Raw genomic sequence first — 21,000 nt, forward strand, 5'->3', positions numbered from 1 at the left:
AGCCTAGGACTTCCTGATCAGAAGGTCGGCCGTTCGAATCCCCGCGACGGGGTGAGCTCCCGTTGCTCGGTCCCTGCTCCTGCCCAACCTAGCAGTTCGAAAGCACGTCAAAGTGCAAGTAAATAAATAGGTACCGCTCCGGCGGGAAGGTAAACGACGTTTCCGTGCGCTGCTCTGGTTCACCAGAAGCGGCTTGGTCATGCTGGCCACATGACCCGGAAGCTGTACGCCGGCTCCCTCGGTCAATAAAGCGAGATGAGCGCCGCAACCCCAGAGTCGGTCACGACTGGACCTAATGGTCAGGGGTCCCTTTACCTTTACAGCCAGTTACGTCTTGTATGTTTATTGAGAAAGTTCTTCCCAGGCATGACGCCTTGCCCCCATGATTGAGGTGGCCCAGAGCCATGTGACGTCAACACACCGCGTGCCCCAATTCTGGCCATAATATTCCAGCCTCCTGTTCTCACAGCGGCAGGAGTTAGACTAGCTGAGCCTGGTGACCCCTTTCAGATCTACAATTCTATGCCAACCAGACGCCCGTGGGAAACCTCCAAGCAGGCCCTGAACGCCACACTGCAATTCCCAGAAGCTGCCAGCCTACTGACTCTGACGGGGGACCAGACTGACCCCAGAGGCGGTGGTGGGTGGGCTGTCCTTTGCTGGAGGTTTCCAGGCGGAGGCCGGCCGCCCATCTCTCAGGGCTGCTGATGTTGCAAGATTCCTGTGCTGAGCGGGAGGCTGACCTCTAAGGATCCTTCCTGCCTGCATTAACTCCGCAACTTTTATGTTCTGAGCCATGGGTAGGCAAACTAAGGCCTGGGGGCCGGATCCGGCCCAATCGCCTTCTAAATCTGACCTGCGGACGATCCAGGAATCAGCGTGTTTTTACATGAGTAGAATGTCTCCTTTAATTTAAAATGCATCTCTGGGTTATTTGTGGGGCCTGCTTGGTGCTTTTACATGATTAGAATGTGTGCTTTTATATAAAATGCATCTCTGGGTTATTTGTGGGGCATAGGAATTTGTTCATTTTTTTTTTTTCAAAATATAGTCCGGCCCACCACAAAGTCTGAGGGACAGTGGACCGGCCGCCTGCTGAAAAAGTTTGCTGACCCCTGTTCTGAGCACACGAACCACGTCACTGTTCTCAGTGAATGCGTCAGTCCTAAGAAAAAGAGAAATTGATGGTTGGGAGTTTGAATAGGTGAAGAAATAGCTAGGAATGCCAGGAGAAGGAAGGGCTTAGATGCCTCTGTTGCTACTCTCGCATCTTTCCCGAGCTAAACCTCTTTGGTCCCTTTCACTTTGCTGCAAATAACTTTGTTTAACGTGCCATTCACAGTCTTTGCTGTCCTCCTCTGAACCCATGTCTAACTCAAGAGGGCAGCAATCAGAGTCTGGAATAAGAAACAAATAAAATTCTGCAGCAGCAAATTCACGCCTGTCTGCATCCGGATGATGAGGTCATATGAGAGAGAGAGAGAGAGAGAGAGAGAGAGAGAGAGAGAGAGAGAGAGAGATCACTTCTTCCACTCATGCCTGTGTTTTCATAAACGGAGGAAAGCTCTTTCAGGGTAGCCAACTCTGCAGCATCTTGCCCGGTGTTTCTGAATGCAGCCAGCCAGGTGCTTCTGGGGGAGCACGAAAGCAGCAACAGACCCTCTCCAAACGTGTCTGAGCAGCTGGGGTAGATTGCCTCTGAGGATGGAAGCTCTGTTCCTACCTTACGAAAGATACAAGACAGATGGGACTGGCTACCCAAAGCTGCAGGGTGTGGAGGGCTCCTTTTTAGGATACTCCATTCCATTTCCCACTCAAGTTTTCTTTCCCCCGCATCCCAACAACTAGATTACAATCGGCTGTTTTAGGGCATATTCCCCTCTCCTCTTGGGGCATTATATTATTACTACTACTACTACAATTGTTTTTCTGAGCTTCTGCAAACCCCAAAGCCTCCTAATACCTCCTCCTTACGTGTGGCACAATAAGCAAGAGCACTGAAAACCAGAAACAGAGGAAGAATGATAGATAAATAAATATTCTATTTATTTTTCCTTTATTTCTTATGCCCCATTTCAATCACTGAGATTTCTGATGGGGATTATTATTGTTATTGTTATTTATTATAACATTATTATTATTATTACTTATTAGTTACAGTGGTACCTCGGGTTACATATGATTCAGGTTACAGACAATTCAGGTTACAGACGCTTCAGGTTACAGACTCCGCTAACTCAGAAATAGTACCTCGGGTTAAGAACTTTGCTTCAGGATGAGAACAGAAATCGTGCTCTGGCGGCACGGTGGCAGCAGGAAGCCCCATTAGCTAAAGTGGTGCTTCAGGTTAAGAAGAGTTTTAGGTTAAGAAGGGACCTCCAGAATGAATTAAGTACTTAACCCGAGGTACCACTGTACTTGTCTCGCCTGCCTCCTTCCAGCAATTCCTGCAGCCAAGCTGGTGCCAAACGTCTTGCTCTGCTTTCCTTTGGCCCACATCAGCCAGGAAGAGAGAGGGGGCTTGTCAGCTGGGCAGCCCAAGACCTCCATGCAGACTGCCCAGGCTTGCACCCTGGAGATTGGTTGCTTGTCGCTCGAAGGTCTTCAAGTGACTTGCAGCAAAAAAAGAAAAAGATCTACATTACATAAGGGGGGAAAGGGGTGAGAATCATATAATACATTAATCTTTCATATAACATAACATCCATGGGGCTGGTGGTGGGAATAACCATACTAGCCGTATAAATAGCAGCAAGCAGCATTAACAATACTCAAAACAATAAACAAAGCTACACACTGACCCACTAATTTGCAAATAAGCAAAAGCTCAGCCCTCAACCGTTCACATCAAACCAATATCCCCCCTCCCCGACTCACCCAGAAGTCTGGGGTCAAGGCCACTGTTACGAATTGGTGGTTGGTGGGTCCAGAGTCCTCCGGGGATGGTCCAGAAAAAGTCTCTCCTCTCCCTCCAGGGGGAACAGAAGCAAAGCAAAGCAAAGCAGGAAGATGTCAACAAAGGCGCTTACCTGATTTGCAGGTGACCCAGGTACTGTTCCTCTGCTGCTGGTGGGGGTGCACTTCTCCCCATGAAGGCCCTGAGTTTCCCTAAGACTGACCCCTCAGTGTGGCAGGCCCTGTCCTGTGGAATTCCCTGCCAGTATTCAGTTTTAATATTCTCAATAATTTCTTATTTTTTTAAATGCACTGATTGTCAGCAGTTCCCCAAGGTTGCAGGTGAGGGCCCCTCCCATTCCTACCTGGGGAATCGAGGGATCGAACCTGACTGTTTCGCAAGCAAAACAATATGAGCTACAGCCCTTTTTCAATGCAATGTTGCGTTCTGGGCCTTATACCCCTGAGTTCTTTAAGCACCAAGACTTGGAAATTTCTCCCTCACACGGCATTCCTGCACTCTGCACACACCCAGGGGCACCATTTAATTTGGATTTCTCGATCATATTTTTACCCCATCTTTCTTCCAAGAAACTTCAGGGTGTTGTGCCGGACACCCACCCATCCGCCCACCTACCAGCGCCATTTCATCTTGCACAACAACCCTGTGAGGCAGGGCAAGCTAAGGAAGACAGAGAGAGAGAGAGAGAGAGAGAGTATGCCACTGGCTCAAGGTCACCCAGTGAGCTTCATAGCTGCGTGGGGGATTTGAACCCCGGTCTTTGTCTGACACTCCAACCGCTACACCACACTGCCTTTTAAATTATTCCTTTACCCATTGTACGGTTGCGTATCGGAGTGGAAGTGTGGTGCAGTGGTTAGCACCCGTGACTCCACAGGGAGCCCCGGGTTTAAGCCCTCCCTCTCCTGCATTGGGGGACGCGGGTGGCGCTGTGGGTTAAACCACCGAGCCTAGGGCTTGCCGATCAGAAGGTCGGCGGTTCGCATCCCCGCGACGGGGTGAGCTCCCATTGCTCGGTCCCTGCTCCTGCCAACCTAGCAGTTCGAAAGCACGTCAAAGTGCAAGTAGATAAATAGGTACCACTCCGGCAGGAAGGTAAACGGCGTTTCCGTGCGCTGCTCTGGTTCGCCAGAAGCGGCTTAGTCATGCTGGCCACATGACCCGGAAGCTGTACGCCGGCTCCCTCGGCCAGTAAAGCGAGATGAGCGCCGCAACCCCAGAGTCGTCCGCGACTGGACCTCACGGTCAGGGGTCCCTTTACCTTACCTCCTCCATTGCAGGGGGGCTGGACTAGATGACCCTCAGGGTTCCCTCCGACTCTCACCCTGACCTACCTCACAAGGCTGTTGTGAAGACAAAAGCACAGAACGAACTCTCCCTCCCTCCATGAAGACCTTAGTGTTGGAGGAGCAGCTTCCCAAACCCATTCAAGCGGCAGGCGGCGGGTGTTTGTGCAAGCGCGCGTCCGATAACTCTGCCCATGCTCCGGATCCCTCTCGTCTCCTTGCCCCCCCCCCCCGCGACCCGCCCTCACAAAAGCACATTGTTACCAAATAATCCCCCCCCCCGCCGCGCCTCCCGTTTCCTCCCGGCTCCCCGCCCCCACCCCAGCGAGGAACACCCCCCCGCCAAGGAGGCGGGCCCCGCTCGGCTGACGTCAATGTGGGGGCGGGCTCGGAAGATGGCTGGCGCTGGAGGGAATGCCCTCTTGCAACCGCAGCGCCGAGCGGAGCGCAGGCTTGGCGGGGCCGCGCGGGGGACGCTGCTGGGGCCGGATCGAGGAAGCGCCCATCGTCCTCCTTTTGCACCGGCCGCAGGGATTGCAATCGCCGCCTGGGTTTTAATTTTTTAACCTCTATATCGATCGATCTCTATATTTCCTTCTTTTTTTTTTTTTGAAAGAGTTCCCTTTGGCCACCTTCCCTCGCTCAGCCCAGGAAGCAAGCACCATGAGTCTCCCTGAAGATGCAGTGAAGGAAAAATTGCTCTGGAATGTGAAGAAGGAGGTAAGAGAGAGAGGGGTGGGTGGGTCCTGAGCACTTTTTTTGCACAATTTTTTTTTGGGGGGGTCGTCCCTCCCAAGAGACTGATCCCCCCCATCTTCCATTTTCCCCATCTCTCTCCCTCTGGAGTCTTCCTTTGCATTTTGGGTCTCTCCCCCCCCCGTCGCCAGATAGATTCCCCATCCAACTCTCACCCCAATTTCGGGGTTTGTTTCTGGGCATTTGTGGGGCGTTTCGTTCAGGGGTGCCGGAGCTCGGCTCGGGTGCGGAAAGGGGGCTTGGTTTGTTTTTGAAGAACCAAGGAGGTGCTTTGAGAAAGGTCTCTGGGCAGCCGTGCCTGCCCCCTGGGGGTTGCGGTGGGTCGGAGGGGTCAGCACCCACGCTTCCCGCTTTCTCATCCCATAATTGGGGTTCAGGTGGAAAAACGTGTGTATATATCCTGTTTATCGAATGGCGAAGGAAAAGCACTCTGTGCAAGCTCAGAGGCTCCCTTTCCCCCTTCGCCCACACTTTCAGTATTGCAAGGTACTGAGTGCAGGTGATGTTTGGATTTCAAATGGACACACATACACACACACTTTCTTTCTGTGTCTGTTAGTGAACACCATATATTTTTAAAGCACACCTCCCTCTCCATGTGAATCCTGGGAATTGTAGTTTACTCCTCGCAGAGCTACAGTTCCCAGGATTCTTGCGGGGTGTGTGTGCTTTGAATGGGGTGTGTGCCCCCAAAGTGCATGCTCTCACATATATTCTGCAGGCGACACTTAAACCTTATTCTTAATGGGACTTACTATGTATTTAATGGGACTGACTCTCTGGTAAAGAGCACACAGAACCACAGCTTGGATTTGACTTAGGGGCCTAAGACTCTAGAACCTGTTTTCTTCCTAGGTTCTGCTTTCGAAACACCTGGCAAGCAAACCTGCTCCCAGTTTGGAAGCTGCTGGGGATGTTTTTCATTTGAGCCTGGGGTTTGTCAGGCTCAGCTGTCAAGCGCTCGGCTCTGTGAAGAGAGCAGTTTCCCTGGTGCATCTTCAGTTAGTCCTCCTCCTTCCTACTACCAGCTGTGTAACCAGTAGCCAGCCTGATACAGTGTCTCTGGGCGTGTGCAGAGTGCCGTTCTCCCACCACCGCAGCACACATAGCTGGAAGAACTCCTCTGTAAGTCTGGACTGGCTCAGGAGCTGCCAGCTCAGAGGTTGTGGTGTTGGAGGCTGCTTTGAACCCCCAAGATCTCACAGATTAAAACAACATTGCTCTCAGGGAGGAAGATTGCTCCAGTGTTGCACTAAACCTGGGATCTGCCTTAACACCAAGCAGATCACTTGACCGGCTGACTAGCAGAGCAGAACCAGGGAAGCAGCCTCAGACCATTGCTCCATCTAGCTCAGTATTGCCTACACTGACTGGCAACAGGGCTTCAGGCAGGGGACGTTCCCAGCTCTACCGTTGGGGATTGTGACCTGGCCGGAGGCGAGACAAAATAGGCATTTTACTGGCTGATTCACTTTGCAGACTCTGAGCACACTTCCCGAAATGCCTTTGGAAAGCCTTGTCCCCTGTAGGCAAAAGTTGCTTATTTGTGTGGGGAGAGAGATGGTAAAAAGAGAGGGTCTGGAATACATTTTTTTGAGGGGTGTGTGTGTGCATACTGGCATACTGGCTGAAAGCACCAAAAGTCTTCACCAGCTCATTTCCACACACACACACACACACACACACACCCTGCCTTCAGTGAGTCTTGCACAGAGATAGAGTAGCAATCTGTTCTTCGGTGGGGAGGGGGCTTCTAGGATGGCGATGGATGCTTTGGCTTTGGGGTGGGGGGGCAGCTGGATCTAAAGGGTTCATCTCCACGCTTTCTCTCTCCTCTTCTCCGCCTCCCCCCCTTTATCAGTTGCCGAGTCCTCAGTGACGCAGATGCTTCTGCCTTGCTGATGTGTGTGTGTGTTCATCGAAGTGTGTTGGTGGGGGGGGGGGACACGGGGACATGAATTCATTCAAAAATTGCAAGAGCTGCATCCAGCCCTGTGTCCCCTGATGCATGTTAAGTAGCCCCGACAGCTTGATTTAAAGGGATCTGCTGCGAATTAGCTGCCTGGGTTCTAATCCATCAGTTAATTGATCTGAGAGCTGCATAAATTTGCATATGAATGACAAACGGAGGTTCTGAAGTGGGAGGCAGAGAAGATTTATTATCTTTTGGGGGGGGAGGTTATTTTATTTTATCTGGTGGAAAAAAAAAGTTCCCCAAAAAACACATCCATTTGTGTGTGTGTGTGAAAGAGAGAGGTACAAATCTTCCTAAGACAGAGTTAAAAGAAGCTCCTTGTGTGAAAGAGTCACACAAGTCACTTCCACTCACAGATTTGTCAGGGCTTGCAATATGATATCTTAAAGATGTACTTGGTTGTATCCAATGTGTAGATGTACTTAGAGTAGACCCACTGAAATTAATGGCCATGACTGACTTAGGTCTATATTTTCAGTGAGTCTACTCTGAGTAGCCCAATATGTTTCGAATCCTAGAATTGTGCAGTCGGATGGGACCCTGAGGGTCATCTAGTCCAACCCCCTTTAGATGTAGGAATCTTTTGCCCAGTGCCGGACTCAAACCCACAACCCCAAGATCGAGAGTCTCATGCTCTCCCGACGGAGCTTTTATTAAGGTGGCGCTTTTCAATCAATCAATCAATCAATCAATCAAAACTCGGATCGACTTGTCCAACTAATCAATTTTCTAGCCTACACCAGGCAGTTTCATGCAAGCCAGGAATCTCTCCAGGAAGATGTGAAAATAGAGATTAAAGGCATCAGAAGAGTTTGCTTGGGAGGAAGCCAAGGTCCATTCAGTCCAGCATCTCAGAGTGACTGACTAGATACCTCCGGCAAGCACATTAGCAGTGCAAGAAGCCAGTAGCCCTGTCCTGACCCCCTCAACCCATATTAAGAGTTAGGGATGGGCAAGAAATTTGATTTGGTTTGCATTTAAAGCCAAATCTATTGAACTCATGCAGTTAAGCGGTAGACTGCTCCTCAAACAGAGACTCTATTTGTAGCTATCGTTGTTAATAAGAGCAGAGTCCTGCAGGATCAGACCAAAGTCCTATTAAGTCTGCCATCCCACAGTGGCCAACTACTGTAGATGCCTCTGGGAAAACCCCAAGAAGGGCTCTGAAGCTACAGCCCTCTACTGGTGGTGTCCTCAGCAAGCTGGAATTCAAACGTAGGACTCGAACCCATGGCTTCGATTTACAAGAAAGGAGAATCTGACTAAACATCAGGAAGAACCGTTTAACAGTGGAACAGACACCCTCAGGATGTGGTGGATTCCATTGGGGGTTTTTAAGCAGAGGTCTGTCTTGGATTCCTGCCTTGCATGGGGTTGGACTGGATGACCCTCAGGGTCCCTTCTGACTCTTGCGATTCTGTGATTCTAGGTAGACTGCCTCTGGACATGGAGGTTCTATGCAGCCGTTATGGCTCATTCTTAGTCCTCTTCTTCTTCATGAATTTGCCTGTACGCATCCCCTTTCTGAAACCAGCTTGTGCCCATGGCAGCGAGTCAGACCAATGAAATCAAGGCTGTGTGTATTAATGAGATTCTCCGGGCTGCTGAGATGGCTTGCCTGATGGCAGCTGTCAGCAGTTCATGAAGCAGTTGCTGAATATGCGCAAATCTCCGGGGTCCTCCTAGGCCCAGGGCGGTCCAGGTTTTTGGCAGAGTTGCACCCAGGTTCCCAGGAGACCTCTGCCTCCCTCCCCCTCCCTACATTTATGGAGGGTTTTATAAAGGTTTATATAATACAGCCAGCAATTGAGGCGTGTCTTGGAGACGCAGTTTTCTACACACCCCTGCTTCCTGATAGGTAGACAAACAGGAAAGTTGGGGAATCCTGGGGGCCGCACTCCCTTCTAGGAGGCCAATTGGGGGGCCATGTGCCCTGGTGGGTGGGGCAAGAGGCAAAAGTGGGTGGAGCAATAAATGTGAGTTTTACCTTCTAGCAGAGTAAGCTCATTTTATTGCACACTCTTCTTTGCCCTCCGTCCAGCCAAGAAAGCAGCATTATAGAAGTTATACCCGCCATGCAAAAGGACCCAAGGAGCTTTTAGATTTCCCACAATGCCTTGGTACAACACTACATGGCGGCCATTTTTAGGAAATTTAAATGGCAGCCGACCGCTAGGAAAAAGTGGTCTCAGGGCAAACGCTGGCAGTGGGCATTGGAAGGGCAGTAGTGCCCCGAGTGCCTGTTGCTGATGGCAAACCTGCCCCCTCAAAAGGGTCCGGAAGCTTCCTTTGTGGGAACATCCAGCCCACCTTTGCTTAAACCACTTCCTGGCCACGCAGATGTGTTTCGATTGCTAAAGTGTACTCTGATTTCCCCCTTTCCCTCGTGGCATTTAATTCTCTGGATCTTTTTGCGCCGAAGCAGTAAATTAGGCTTTTGCGTGCAGCAAATTGTTGCCCTTGCCCTGCTTGGGAAACTGCTAAAATTGAGTTCCTTTTCCTAAGCAATATGTTTCTCCGCCTCAAACCGATCCGTTTCAGGTAAATCTTCGTCCTTGGGGGAACATTTAAGAACTTATTTGCTGGCTTGGATTTTCTGGCGGCCTTGCTTGCTGTTCCCACTGGGAAGCAATTTATTTCCTTGACTTTAAGAGAAAGGCAGGCCTGTAAAATGTCTCGAGAAATTTGGCTCAGTTGCCTCCCGACGTTTACCTCCTCCGTGTCCTGATGAGAAGTGTTGTGAAGATCGCTGATCTTTCTTCAGCTGATTTATGGCTTTCTGCAAATCTGAACCAGATTGACATGGGCGATCCAGCTTTGACCCTCGGCGACCACTCAGTATGGGCTGTGCAGACCCAAAACTCTGGGAAGAGTGCAAGAGGTGGTCTCTGTGCAGGGAGGGGGTCCAGTGTAGTCAAACTTCTTTTGGCCAGGGAGCTACTCTCACCACCACTTTCCACACAGCTTTCCCCCTCCTCAGCAGTGTTCGAAATTAGACAGGTGCCTTTTCCACCTGACTATTGACCATTTAAAGGGACACGGGTGGCGCTGTGGGTTAAATCACTGAGCCTAGGGCTTGCCGATCAAAAGGTTGGCAGTTCGAATCCCCGTGATGGGGTGAGCTCCCGTTGCCCGGTCCCTGCTCCTGCCAACCTAGCAGTTTGAAAGCACATCAAAGTGCAAGCAGATAAATAGGTACCGCTCCGGCAGGAAGGTAAATGGCATTTCTGTGTGCTGCTCTGGTTCGCCAGAAGTGGCTTAGTCATGCTGGCCACAAGACCTGGAAGTTGTACGCTGGCTCCCTTGGCCAATAAAGCGAGATGAGCGCCGCAACCCCAGAGTCGTCCGCGACTGGACCTAATGGTCAGGGATCCCTTTACCTTTTTATTGACCATTTACGACCAAGTGAAGATGCCTGGACACCAGGATGGTGCCTGACATCTCCACCATTTGGAGATGCATACCTGGGGATTTTACAGCCATCTTGTCCAAAAATGGCAACTAGACATTCCGTTTTGGTGACTGAAACCTTGGTTTAAGGAGCCATTTTGCACCTAGCTTATATAACTGAGTTTCTAGCACTGCTCCCCAGCACTCACTTTACATGGTGGTGCTGGGTAGTTTATATCTTTGCTCATCCCAACGCCATGTCTATCTTTCTCTCTTTGCAACGGCCACCAAAATCAGTGGGGAGTTGGGGAGGGGCGGGGGATTTCCAGGCTGGAGGATAGTCAAACTAGAGTCTAGACTAGAGGTGTGAAGGCATTGAGCGGAGAGTTATGACTCAAAAATGGTCTGTGTTCTCCCACATCCTTCTGGGTCTTCACATATCTAGTCTAGACCCCAAATCCTTGTCGGCTTCTAGGTCCACAGCAGCCACTCTCAACTTTGGTTCCCCAGATGCTCTTGAACTACAACTCCCATAATCCCTCACTACTGGCCATGCTGGCCAGGAAAGATGGGTGTTGTAGTCCAACAACATCTAGGAACCCAAGGCTGAGAAAATCTGGCCTAGAGTCTGGACCCTGAACAGGAAAGTTTATCTTGTTTGGCTTCTGTTGCCATTGCAGCTTTGAGACTTGGCAAGTCACCATTCACACTGGATGCCAATTTGTTTCCAGGCTCGGTTCAAGTTGCTAGTCCTGGCCTGTCATCTGATGGTTGCAGCGGGTAGGGAATGGAAAATCAGGAGGGAGAATGGATTGGAGTATCATGAACAAGGGCATTCTGCACTGCGAGATTTTGTTGCGGGACTCCCCTGATTTGAATTCCAATTCCTTTTTGCTCCTGTTTTCTATGCAAAGTCACATGGCTTCCTGCAAAGAATATTGGGAACTGTAGTTTAACCCTTACAGTGCTATAGTTCCCAGCACCCTGAATAAAGTGGTCAAAGATCTTGTGAACCGCCCTGAGATCTTGTGATGAAGGATGGTATATCATCATCATCATCATCATCATCAAAGCAGCACACAAAAATCAATGAAGCAAGGGTGAAACATAGCCTATAATACCTCTGTCATATTAAAACAAGTAAGCTTTTTAGTTTTAAAAAACCACTTTTTTATTCCTCATTTTGCCCTAGTATCTCGCTTGCTCTTCACAACACAGGAAAGAAACACCTCCATGTTTCTTCTTCCCTGATTTCATTGTGTTCGCCAGGTGCTGAAATTTTAATAGAGGCTTCCCTATATCCAGGACAGCAAGATCCTATTAACTACGAAGCCATTAGCTAAATTAAATGGATTTCTGTCTGTTTTGGAGTGGGTTCAGGGCCTCCAATGTAAGACCCCATCTGTGCTCAGGTCTGTGGGCATGAAAGGAATGGTGCCCATTTTTCAAACTGCATCTCCAGGCAGTTTTTCAGGGCAGAATCATAATTCTCTAGCTGGTCGGAAGTTTGGGGGAGCGGCAGCGAAAGTCTCTTACAGGTTTTTTGTTCAAAGCAAAGCAAAGCAAAAATGCCCAGCTGTCTCCAACAACCTGCATCTGATTCAGAGAGAATGGATTGTGTTGCTTCACTGCCTGTAGCATCTTAAAACTTTTGCTGTTGTAGTGCATGGTACGTTTCTAGATCTGGAATTAGGTATGGGGGGGCACCACCCTCCCATGATCAGAAATACTGCCAGCATGCCAAGGGTGTCTGTCTGCCACCACTGAGTAATTCTCCCATCCTCAACGAGAGGGCAGGGAAGTGTGATCTATCACAGCCCTCCCCGACATAATGTGCAATTTGCGGTTTCAGTTGGACTAGAATATGCTTGGTGGATTTGTGCCCATCTGGGAGACATTTTGCTTGTTGCTGTTGCTTCCCTCTTTGCAGTGATGGATGGCGGTAGCCTCTAGACTCCCAAGCACAGAGAAACTTGTGCTGGATCGTTTTCAGTCCTAAGCATGGGGTGAATAATCAGACACCAGCAATTTTTGCTCCCGTTTCTTTCTTTCATAAGAATTCTCTTGACTTTCCTGGTCTGCAGTGAGCTCTTGTCTGCCCCTGGAACTGGCTGCCATGTGGGGTCTCTGCCTAACACAAGGAGTCTCTGGCTTGCCACATGGGGTCTTTGGCTTGCCATGCGCTATTCCGGCTGCCACGTGGTGTCCCTGCCTGCTACGTGGTGTCTTTGGTTTGCCATCTGGTGTCTCTGACTTGCCACATGGAGTCTCTGGCTTGCCACTTGGAGTCTCTGGTTGCCACGTGGTGTCTCTGGCTTGCCACATGGAGTCTCTGGCTTGCCACGTGGTGTCTCTGGCTTGCCACGTGGTGTCTCTGGCTTGCCACGTGGAGTCTCTGGCTTGCCACGTGGAGTCTCTGGCTTGCCACGTGGAGTCTCTGGCTTGCCACGTGGAGTCTCTGGTTGCCACGTGGTGTCTCTGGCTTGCCACATGGAGTCTCTGGCTTGCCACGTGGTGTCTCTGGCTTGCCACGTGGAGTCTCTGGCTTGCCACGTGGAGTCTCTGGCTTGCCACGTGGAGTCTCTGGTTGCCACGTGGAGTCTCTGGCTTGCCACGTGGAGTCTCTGGTTGCCACATGGAGTCTCTGGCTTGCCACGTGGAGTCTCTGGCTTGCCACGTGGAGTCTCTGGTTGCCACGTGGAGTCTCTGGCTTGCCACGTGGAGTCTCTGGTTGCCACGTGGTATCCCTGGCTTGCCACATGTAGTATCTTGCTTGCCATGAGGTGTCTCTGACTTGCCAAGTGGCGTCTCCAGTTGCCAGGTGGTGTCTCTGGCTTGCCACATGGAGTCTTTGGCTTGCCATGTGGCTTCTCCGGTTGCCACGTGGTGTCCCTGCCTGCTACGTGGTGTCTTTGGTTTGCTAGATGGAGTCTCTGGCTTGCCACATGGTGTCTCAGTCTCTTGGCCCTTTGCCTCTGTTCTGCTCACTCCCCTCAAAACCTGGCCCTTCCCCAGCGCACAAATCTATATTATCTCAGGACAGTGCTTTCTGGGTCTTCTGCCAAGGCAAACAGGGAATGGAGCTGGTTAAGGCAACACCGCTTGTTTGAGTGAGCAGGGAGGGGGCCGCCCCGTAGTTCAACAAGGCTGCCCAGGTGTTGCCTTAGCGATGCCACTTAGAGGCCCATTTCCACTCCCTCTCGCTTCCTGCTTGTCAATGTGCCAAGCTTTTGCCTCCTGCCACTTCTCCGAGAACTGGCTTGCGTCCCGGGAGGACTGCCCGCCTTTCCGAAGTCAAAAGACAACCCAATACAGTTCCCTTCTTTCTTTTGGGGGAACTCTGGGAGTTTGTGAGGGGACAAGGGGTCTCCTAGCACCCCTCGGCACTTTTAACAAACGACAGACCCCAGGATTTTGGTGGCTCAAGGAACCAGGACTGCTTAAAGGGGTATAACGCTGCTTCAAATGTATGGGGCAGGTGTGGCCCTAGTCGTTCAGGGGCCTCTTTCTATAGGGCCCCATCAATTCAGGATTTTCAACAGGCTTTAAAAGCCCACTTCACTTCAGGTTCCTTTTTCTGCAAGCGTTCTTGGTGCTTGTCGTGGCTCTTGGAGAGGGGTTGCAGCAGGGAAGTCAGGCTTCTTCAAGGAACTAGGCCGGAGATTTGAGACAGTGAAGGACTTGCCCATGGGGCAGCCCCAGATGGACGTAAGGAACAAAAAGCTCTTGCAGAAGAGGGGGCCAGTATCTCCTGGCCCAAGGAGGTTCTGTTTCCATCTTGTGACTCCTGGTCCCTCGGAGCCACTGGTTTCTGAAGCAATATTTGAGCTCTGCTGTTCTGGAGTCTCCAGCCTGAGCCGTTCTAGATGGCCTGTGCTATCAGAAAAAAGACAAATCTGACCAAGGATGGAGCAACTTAGAGGCGTAGCAAACTAGCTTATGGCAAGCCAGACTGTCTGTCCATCTATCACAGCCTTATTGGTGTAGTGTAGTGGTTAGAGGAGACATGGGTTCAAATCTCCTCTCGGCCATGAACCCTAATGCTAACACTAATATTATTTATTTATTTATTTATTTATTTATTTATTTATACATACATACATACATACATACATACATACATACATACCCTGCCCATCTGACTGGGTTTCCCCAGCCACTCTGGGTGGCTTCCAACAAAATATTAAAAATACAATAAAACGTCAGACATTAAAAACTTCCCTAAACAGGGCTGCCTTCAGATGTTCTCTAAAAGTCAGATAGTCGTCTATCTCTTTGACATCTGATGGGAAGGCGTTCCACAGGCCGGGCGCCACTACCGAGAAGGCCCTCTGCCTGGTTCCCTGTAACCTCACTTCTCACAGTGAGGGAACCGCCAGAAGGCCCTCGGCGCTGGACCTCAGTATCCGGACTGAACGATGGGGGTGGAGACGCTCCTTCAGGTATACTGGGACGATGCTGTTTAGGGCTTGAAAGGTCAGCACCAACACTTTGAATTGTGCTCGGAAATGTACTGGGAGCCAATGTAGGTCTTCCAGGACTGGTGTTATGTGGTCTCGGTGGCCGCTCCCAGTCACCAGTCTAGCGGCTGCATTCTGGATTAGTTGAAGTTTCTCGGTCACTTTCAAAGGTAGCCCCACAAAGAGCGCATTGCAGTAGTCCAAGCGGGAGATAACCAGAGCATGCACCACTCTGGCGAGGCAGTCTGTGGGCAGATAGGGTCTCAGCCTGTGTACCAGATGGAGCTGGTAGACACAGAATTGACCTGTGCCTCCATGGTCAACTGTGAGTCCAAAATGACTCCCAGGCTGCACGTCCTTTAGTGGCACAGTTACACCATTTGGGAACAGGGAGTCCTCCACACCCACCCGCCCCCTGTCCCCCAAAACAGTACTTCTGTCTTGTCAGGATTCAACTTCAATCTGTATAAACCTTGAGCTCCTTAGAGAAAAGGTGGGATAGAAACACAATAAATAGAATAGATAGATTATTGAGACTGACAGGCAGTAGCTCTCTGGGGTCTCAGGCAGATCCTTTTAACTGGAGATGAATGGGCATTGCACACCTGGGATTGTCTTCTTGCAAAGCAGGTTCTCTATCTCTGAACTGTGGTTGCTTTCTTCTTCTTCTTTTTCATAATCTTTTTATTAATTTTTTAAAGATTTTACAAATTCTTTTAGACAACACTCAAAGCAAATCTCTCATATCCCTTGACTTCCCACCAGCCTTCCATGGTGTTCTTGTCTTACCATATAAAACTGCTATATTTCTCATATTCTACCCATCTTATACATTAATTCTAACTTATTAAACTACCAATTCTCATCTGTTGCTATACTTTAAATCCTGCATATGTTTTAACATAATCACAGTTTTTTAAAATCAAATATTCCACGAAATATTTCCATTCTTCAATAATTTTTCTTCTTTGATTCTATCAGTCAGTCTAGCCGTCTCAGTTTATTTCATCTTCATAAGCCAATCTTCTTACATTGGGACTTCTTCTTTTCAACTTATTTTACTTATGATTTTCAATTTTATGCATTCCAGCAATTTTACAATCATTTTAACATTTCAAAGCTCGACTGCCTTCCCCCTCTTTCTGCGGTTCCTTAAATTTATTTTTTGCATTTTCTGCGTTTTCCAAATTAACTTAATTTACTCATTTATTCATAGAATCATAGAATCATAGAATCATAGAATCATAGAATCATAGAGTTGGAAGAGACCACAAGGGCCATCGAGTCCAACCCCCTGCCAAGCAGGAAACACCATCAGAGCACTCCTGACATATGGTTGTCAAGCCTCTGCTTAAAGACCTCCAAAGAAGGAGACTCCACCACACTCCTTGGCAGCAAATTCCACTGTCGAACAGCTCTTACTGTCAGGAAGTTCTTCCTAATGTTTAGGTGGAATCTTCTTTCTTGTAGTTTGGATCCATTGCTCCGTGTCCGCTTCTCTGGAGCAGCAGAAAACAACCTTTCTCCCTCCTCTATGTGACATCCTTTTATATATTTGAACATGGCTATCATATCACCCCTTAACCTCCTCTTCTCCAGGCTAAACATGCCCAGCTCCCTTAGCCGTTCCTCATAAGGCATCGTTTCCAGGCCTTTGACCATTTTGGTTGCCCTCCTCTGGACACGTTCCAGTTTGTCAGTGTCCTTCTTGAACTGTGGTGCCCAGAACTGGACACAGTACTCCAGGTGAGGTCTGACCAGAGCAGAATACAGTGGCACTATTACTTCCCTTGATCTAGATGCTATACTCCTATTGATGCAGCCCAGAATTGCATTGGCTTTTTTAGCTGCCGCGTCACACTGTTGGCTCATGTCAAGTTTGTGGTCAACCAAGACTCCTAGATCCTTTTCACATGTACTGCTCTCAAGCCAGGTGTCACCCATCTTGTATTTGTGCCTCTCATTTTTTTTGCCCAAGTGCAATACTTTACATTTCTCCCTGTTAAAATTCATCTTGTTTGTTTTGGCCCAGTTCTCTAATCTGTCAAGGTCGTTTTGAAGTGTGTTCCTGTCCTCTGGGGTGTTAGCCACCCCTCCCAGTTTGGTGTCATCTGCAAATTTGATCAGGATGCCCTTGAGTCCATCATCCAAGTCGTTGATAAAGATGTTGAATAAGACCGGGCCCAAGACAGAACTCTGTGGCACCCCACTAGTCACTCTTCTCCAGGATGAAGAGGAACCATTGATGAGCACCCTTTGGGTTCGGTCAGTCAGCCAGTTACAAATCCACTGAGTGGTAGCATAGTCAAGACCGCATTTTACCAGCTTCTTTACAAGAATATCATGGGGCACCTTGTCAAATGCCTTGCTGAAATCAAGGTAGGCTACATCCACTGCGTTCCCTTCATCTACCAGGCTTGTAATTCTGTCAAAAAACGAGATCAGGTTAGTCTGACATGACTTATTTTTCAGAAATCCATGCTGACTATTGGTGATCACAGCATTCCTTTCCAGGTGCTCACAGACTGTTTGCTTAATGATCTGCTCCAGAATCTTCCCTGGTATTGATGTCAGACTGACTGGGCGGTAATTATTTGGGTCCTCTCTTTTCCCCTTTTTGAAAATAGGGACAACATTTGCCCTCCTCCAGTCTGCCGGGACTTCGCCTGTTCTCCAGGAATTCTCAAAGATGACTGCCAGTGGTTCTGAAATCACATCTGCCAGTTCTTTTAATACTCTTGGATGCAGTTCATCTGGCCCTGGAGACTTGAATACATCTAGACTAGCCAAGTATTCTTGTACTATCTCCTTAGTTATTCTGGGCTGTGTTTCCTCTGCTGAATCATTTGCTCCAAATTCTTCAGGTCGGGCATTGTTTTCTTTATCGGAGAAGACTGAGGCAAAGAAGGCATTGAGGAGTTCAGCCCTTTCTGTGTCCCCTGTTTGCATTTCACCATCTTCTCCTCTGAGTGACCCCACTGTTTCTTTGTTCTTCCTTTTGCTACGAACATACCCATAAAAGCCTTTTTTGTTGCTTTTAACCTCTCTAGCAAGCCTGAGTTCATTCTGTGCTTTAGCTTTTCTGACTTTGTGTCTACACGTGCTGGCTATTTGTTTGAATTCCTCTTTGGTGGTTTCCCCCCTTTTCCATTTTTTGTACACATCCTTTTTTAATCTTAACTCAGTTAAAAGTTCTTTAGATAGCCACCCTGGCTTCTTTAGGCACCTTCCATGTTTCCGTCTCATTGGTATTGCCTGAAGTTGTGCTTTTACTATCTCCCTCTTAACAAACTCCCAGCCATCATGAACTCCCTTTCCTTTTAGTATTACTGTCCATGGGATCTCACCCAGCACTTCCCTGTTTTATGAAGTCGGCTTTCTTAAAGTCGAGAAATTGAGTCCTAGTATGCTTGGCTGCTCCTTTCCGCTGTATAGTAAACTTCAGAAGAGCATGATCACTCGCGCCTAATGATCCTTCCACTTCTACCCCACTAACCAGGTCATCAACATTGGTTAGGACCAGATCTAAAATGGCTGTTCCTCTTGTAGCTTCTCCCACTTTCTGGACAATGAAGTTGTCTGCAAGGCCAGTGAGGAATCTGTTTGACCTTATGCTCTTGGCTGAGTTTGACATCCAACAAATATCCGGGTAATTGAAGTCCCCCATTACTACTATCTCCCTTCCTTTTGCATGCTTGGCCATCTGTTCCAGGAAGGCATCATCTATGTCCTCCGTTTGGCTTGGGGATCTATAGTAAACTCCCACAATGAGGTCACTGTTATTCTTCTCTCCCTTAATTTTGACCCAAATGCTCTCACTTTGGCTTTGAGGTTCTAAATCTTGGATCTCTTCACAGGTATACACATCCCTGACATATAACGCCACTCCTCCTCCTTTCTTGTCTGGTCTGTTTCTCTGAAATAGATTGTATCCCTCCATTATTACATTCCAATCGTGGGACTTATCCCACCAGGTTTCAGTGATGCCTATTATGTCATATTTAGTTTGCTGTACCAAGAGCTCAAGCTCATCTTGTTTATTTCCCATACTTTGCGCATTAGTGTACAGACATTGAAGTCCATTAATCATTCCCCCGTGTCTCTTATTTAAGGATTTTTTCCTCCCACCACTAGGTCTGCGTGCTGTTTGCTCCATTCGGTCTATGACATTTGGATGATCATCTTCATCAATTGATAGACTCCTACCTTCAGGAGCACTGTCTCCCTCCCCCACATTAGTCTACTTTAAATATATATTCTTATAAAACTGCAGGTTATTACAATAATCCTGCCAATGTTCTTATCTGTTTACAGTTTATTTATAAATATTCAATAAACCATTTCCATTCTTTTTTTTTTTGAAAAAGTTTGTTGTCTTGATTTCTTATTTTTCCGGCAAGTTTCACCATTTCTGAATATTCCATAAGTTTTTGTATCCGTTCTTCTTTCACTGGGACGACTTCTTTCCACTTTTGCACATAGACTATTGTTGCCACCGTTGTAGCATACTTAAACAAATTAAAACTATTCCTTCGAAAGCTCTGGACCAGTTACACCTAACAGAAAGGCCTCAGGTTTCTTGGGAATCATTACTTTAAACATTTTTTTAAAAAAAAAACTCATTATAAAATAATTTTCCAATAGCCTTTCGCCTTTATGCAGGTTGAACCGTGTTTGCTTTCCAAGTGTGCTGGTTCTGGGCCAGCTTGTCCACTTTGGCTGTGTGACTGTTGGCTCCTTCCTCGATGGCAGAGTAAGTCCAACCAAAATCCTCTGCAGCCCCTAGCCAAGAGCACTTGAGCCTTCGACGTCTGCTTCTTCTTCCATCCTTCTGTGGCTTCCAGTGATGGATTTCTCCCTGATGGACCAAACTCCAAGCCTGGAGTGTATTGGCGACTGCTATCTGCCTTCTGCTCGGCAATGTAGCTTCTGTCCTGATTTCGTGTCCTCCTGGATCAGATCCACGGCTGGCTGGGCCTTCGCAACACATGGTGCTGTTGCCTCTCCTGCCTGCCCACACATTCTGTGGCTGTGATTCAGCTCTGCTGGGCAGCGTTTTGGCGTTGCATCCCTCTTTTAAGTTGCCCGGTCGTGGTCGACGGGAGAGGAGAACAGGTTAGCAGCTGGCTGCCTCTTGCCAAGTGTTGCATTGCTGTTCGCTCGAGTGCAGGAACCTGGGAAGATTTTGGCAGCCCATCCACATTGCCACACCACAAATGTGCTTCTCAAGTGGTTTCAGGATCCAACAGTCTTGCCTTCTGCTTTGGGGAGATGCCATTTCATACAATGTCCACAGCACCCACCTGTTCCACCAAACTTGTAACTTATCATAACAAAGGAATGAGATTAATTTGGCATGGCTTGTTTCTGAGAAACCCATAGGATTTATCCTGCAGTGTTTTTACTCCTCACTGCCTCCTCCTTTTCGGATGGACACCCTAGACAGGCTTCAGTGCCCTGTGCAGCAAGCGCTTGGGCTCAGAACTGGTTAAGCACTTGGGGGCGACTCCAGCTGTATTTTCATGTCCTTCTAAAACATGTTTGGAGCTTCCAGCTTTCATGCTCCTATCCCAAAACAGAATTCCCCAGGAAAAAGGGATTGATTGTTTAACCGTTTTGGGGAACTGTAGCTCTGTGGACAGAATAGAGATTCTCAAACCACCCTCAGTGCCCTTCAGTTCCCAGGATTTTGGGGGGAAAGCCATGTTTGAAAGTACAGTGGTACCTCTGGTTACGTACTTAATTCGTTCCGGAGGTCCATTCTTAACCTGAAGCTGTTCTTAACCTGAAGCACCACTTTAGCTAATGGGGCCTCCTGCTGCCACCCACACATTCTGTGGCTGTGATTCAGCTCTGCTGGGCAGCGTTTTGGCGTTGCATCCCTCTTTTAAGTTGCCCGGTCGTGGTCGACGGGAGAGGAGAACAGGTTAGCAGCTTGAGCACGATTTCTGTTCTCATCCTGAAGCAAAGTTCTTAACCCAAGGTACTATTTCTGGGTTAGGGGAGTCTGTAACCTGAAGCGTATGTAACCTGAAGCATATGTAACCCGAGGTACCACTGTATTTAAAGTGACATGATGCTGTTTTAAATGTGTAGTGCAGATGGGACTTTAGCCAGCATTCCATAGCCAGCAAATGAATTTGACCATAGAATCACAGAATTGTAGAGTTGGAAGGGACCCAAGGGTCATCTAGTCCAACCCCCTGCAATGCAGGA

The 21,000-nt window shown here is 48.5% G+C and overlaps 1 protein-coding gene across 11 annotated transcripts in view; it reads left to right on the plus strand.

The window, feature by feature from the left end:
• Window positions 1-4,588: 4,588 nt before the first annotated feature.
• SGSM2 (small G protein signaling modulator 2) overlaps window positions 4,589-21,000 on the plus strand; it is an 89,578-nt gene continuing 73,166 nt past the window's right edge. For 9 of the 11 annotated variants that reach the window (XM_053367180.1, XM_053367187.1, XM_053367183.1 and 6 more), the window contains exon 1: window positions 4,589-4,923. In XM_053367180.1, the coding sequence (XP_053223155.1) occupies window positions 4,867-4,923 (57 nt within the window). In that variant the 5' untranslated portion in view covers window positions 4,589-4,866. Of the gene's footprint in view, window positions 4,924-9,111; window positions 9,476-21,000 lie in introns of those variants that run through there. The other 2 variants (XM_053367184.1, XM_053367190.1) reach the window with 2 other exon arrangements.

The sequence above is a fragment of the Podarcis raffonei genome, chromosome 15 (genome assembly GCF_027172205.1).
Source record: "Podarcis raffonei isolate rPodRaf1 chromosome 15, rPodRaf1.pri, whole genome shotgun sequence".
Classification (NCBI taxonomy): Eukaryota; Metazoa; Chordata; class Lepidosauria; order Squamata; family Lacertidae; genus Podarcis; species Podarcis raffonei.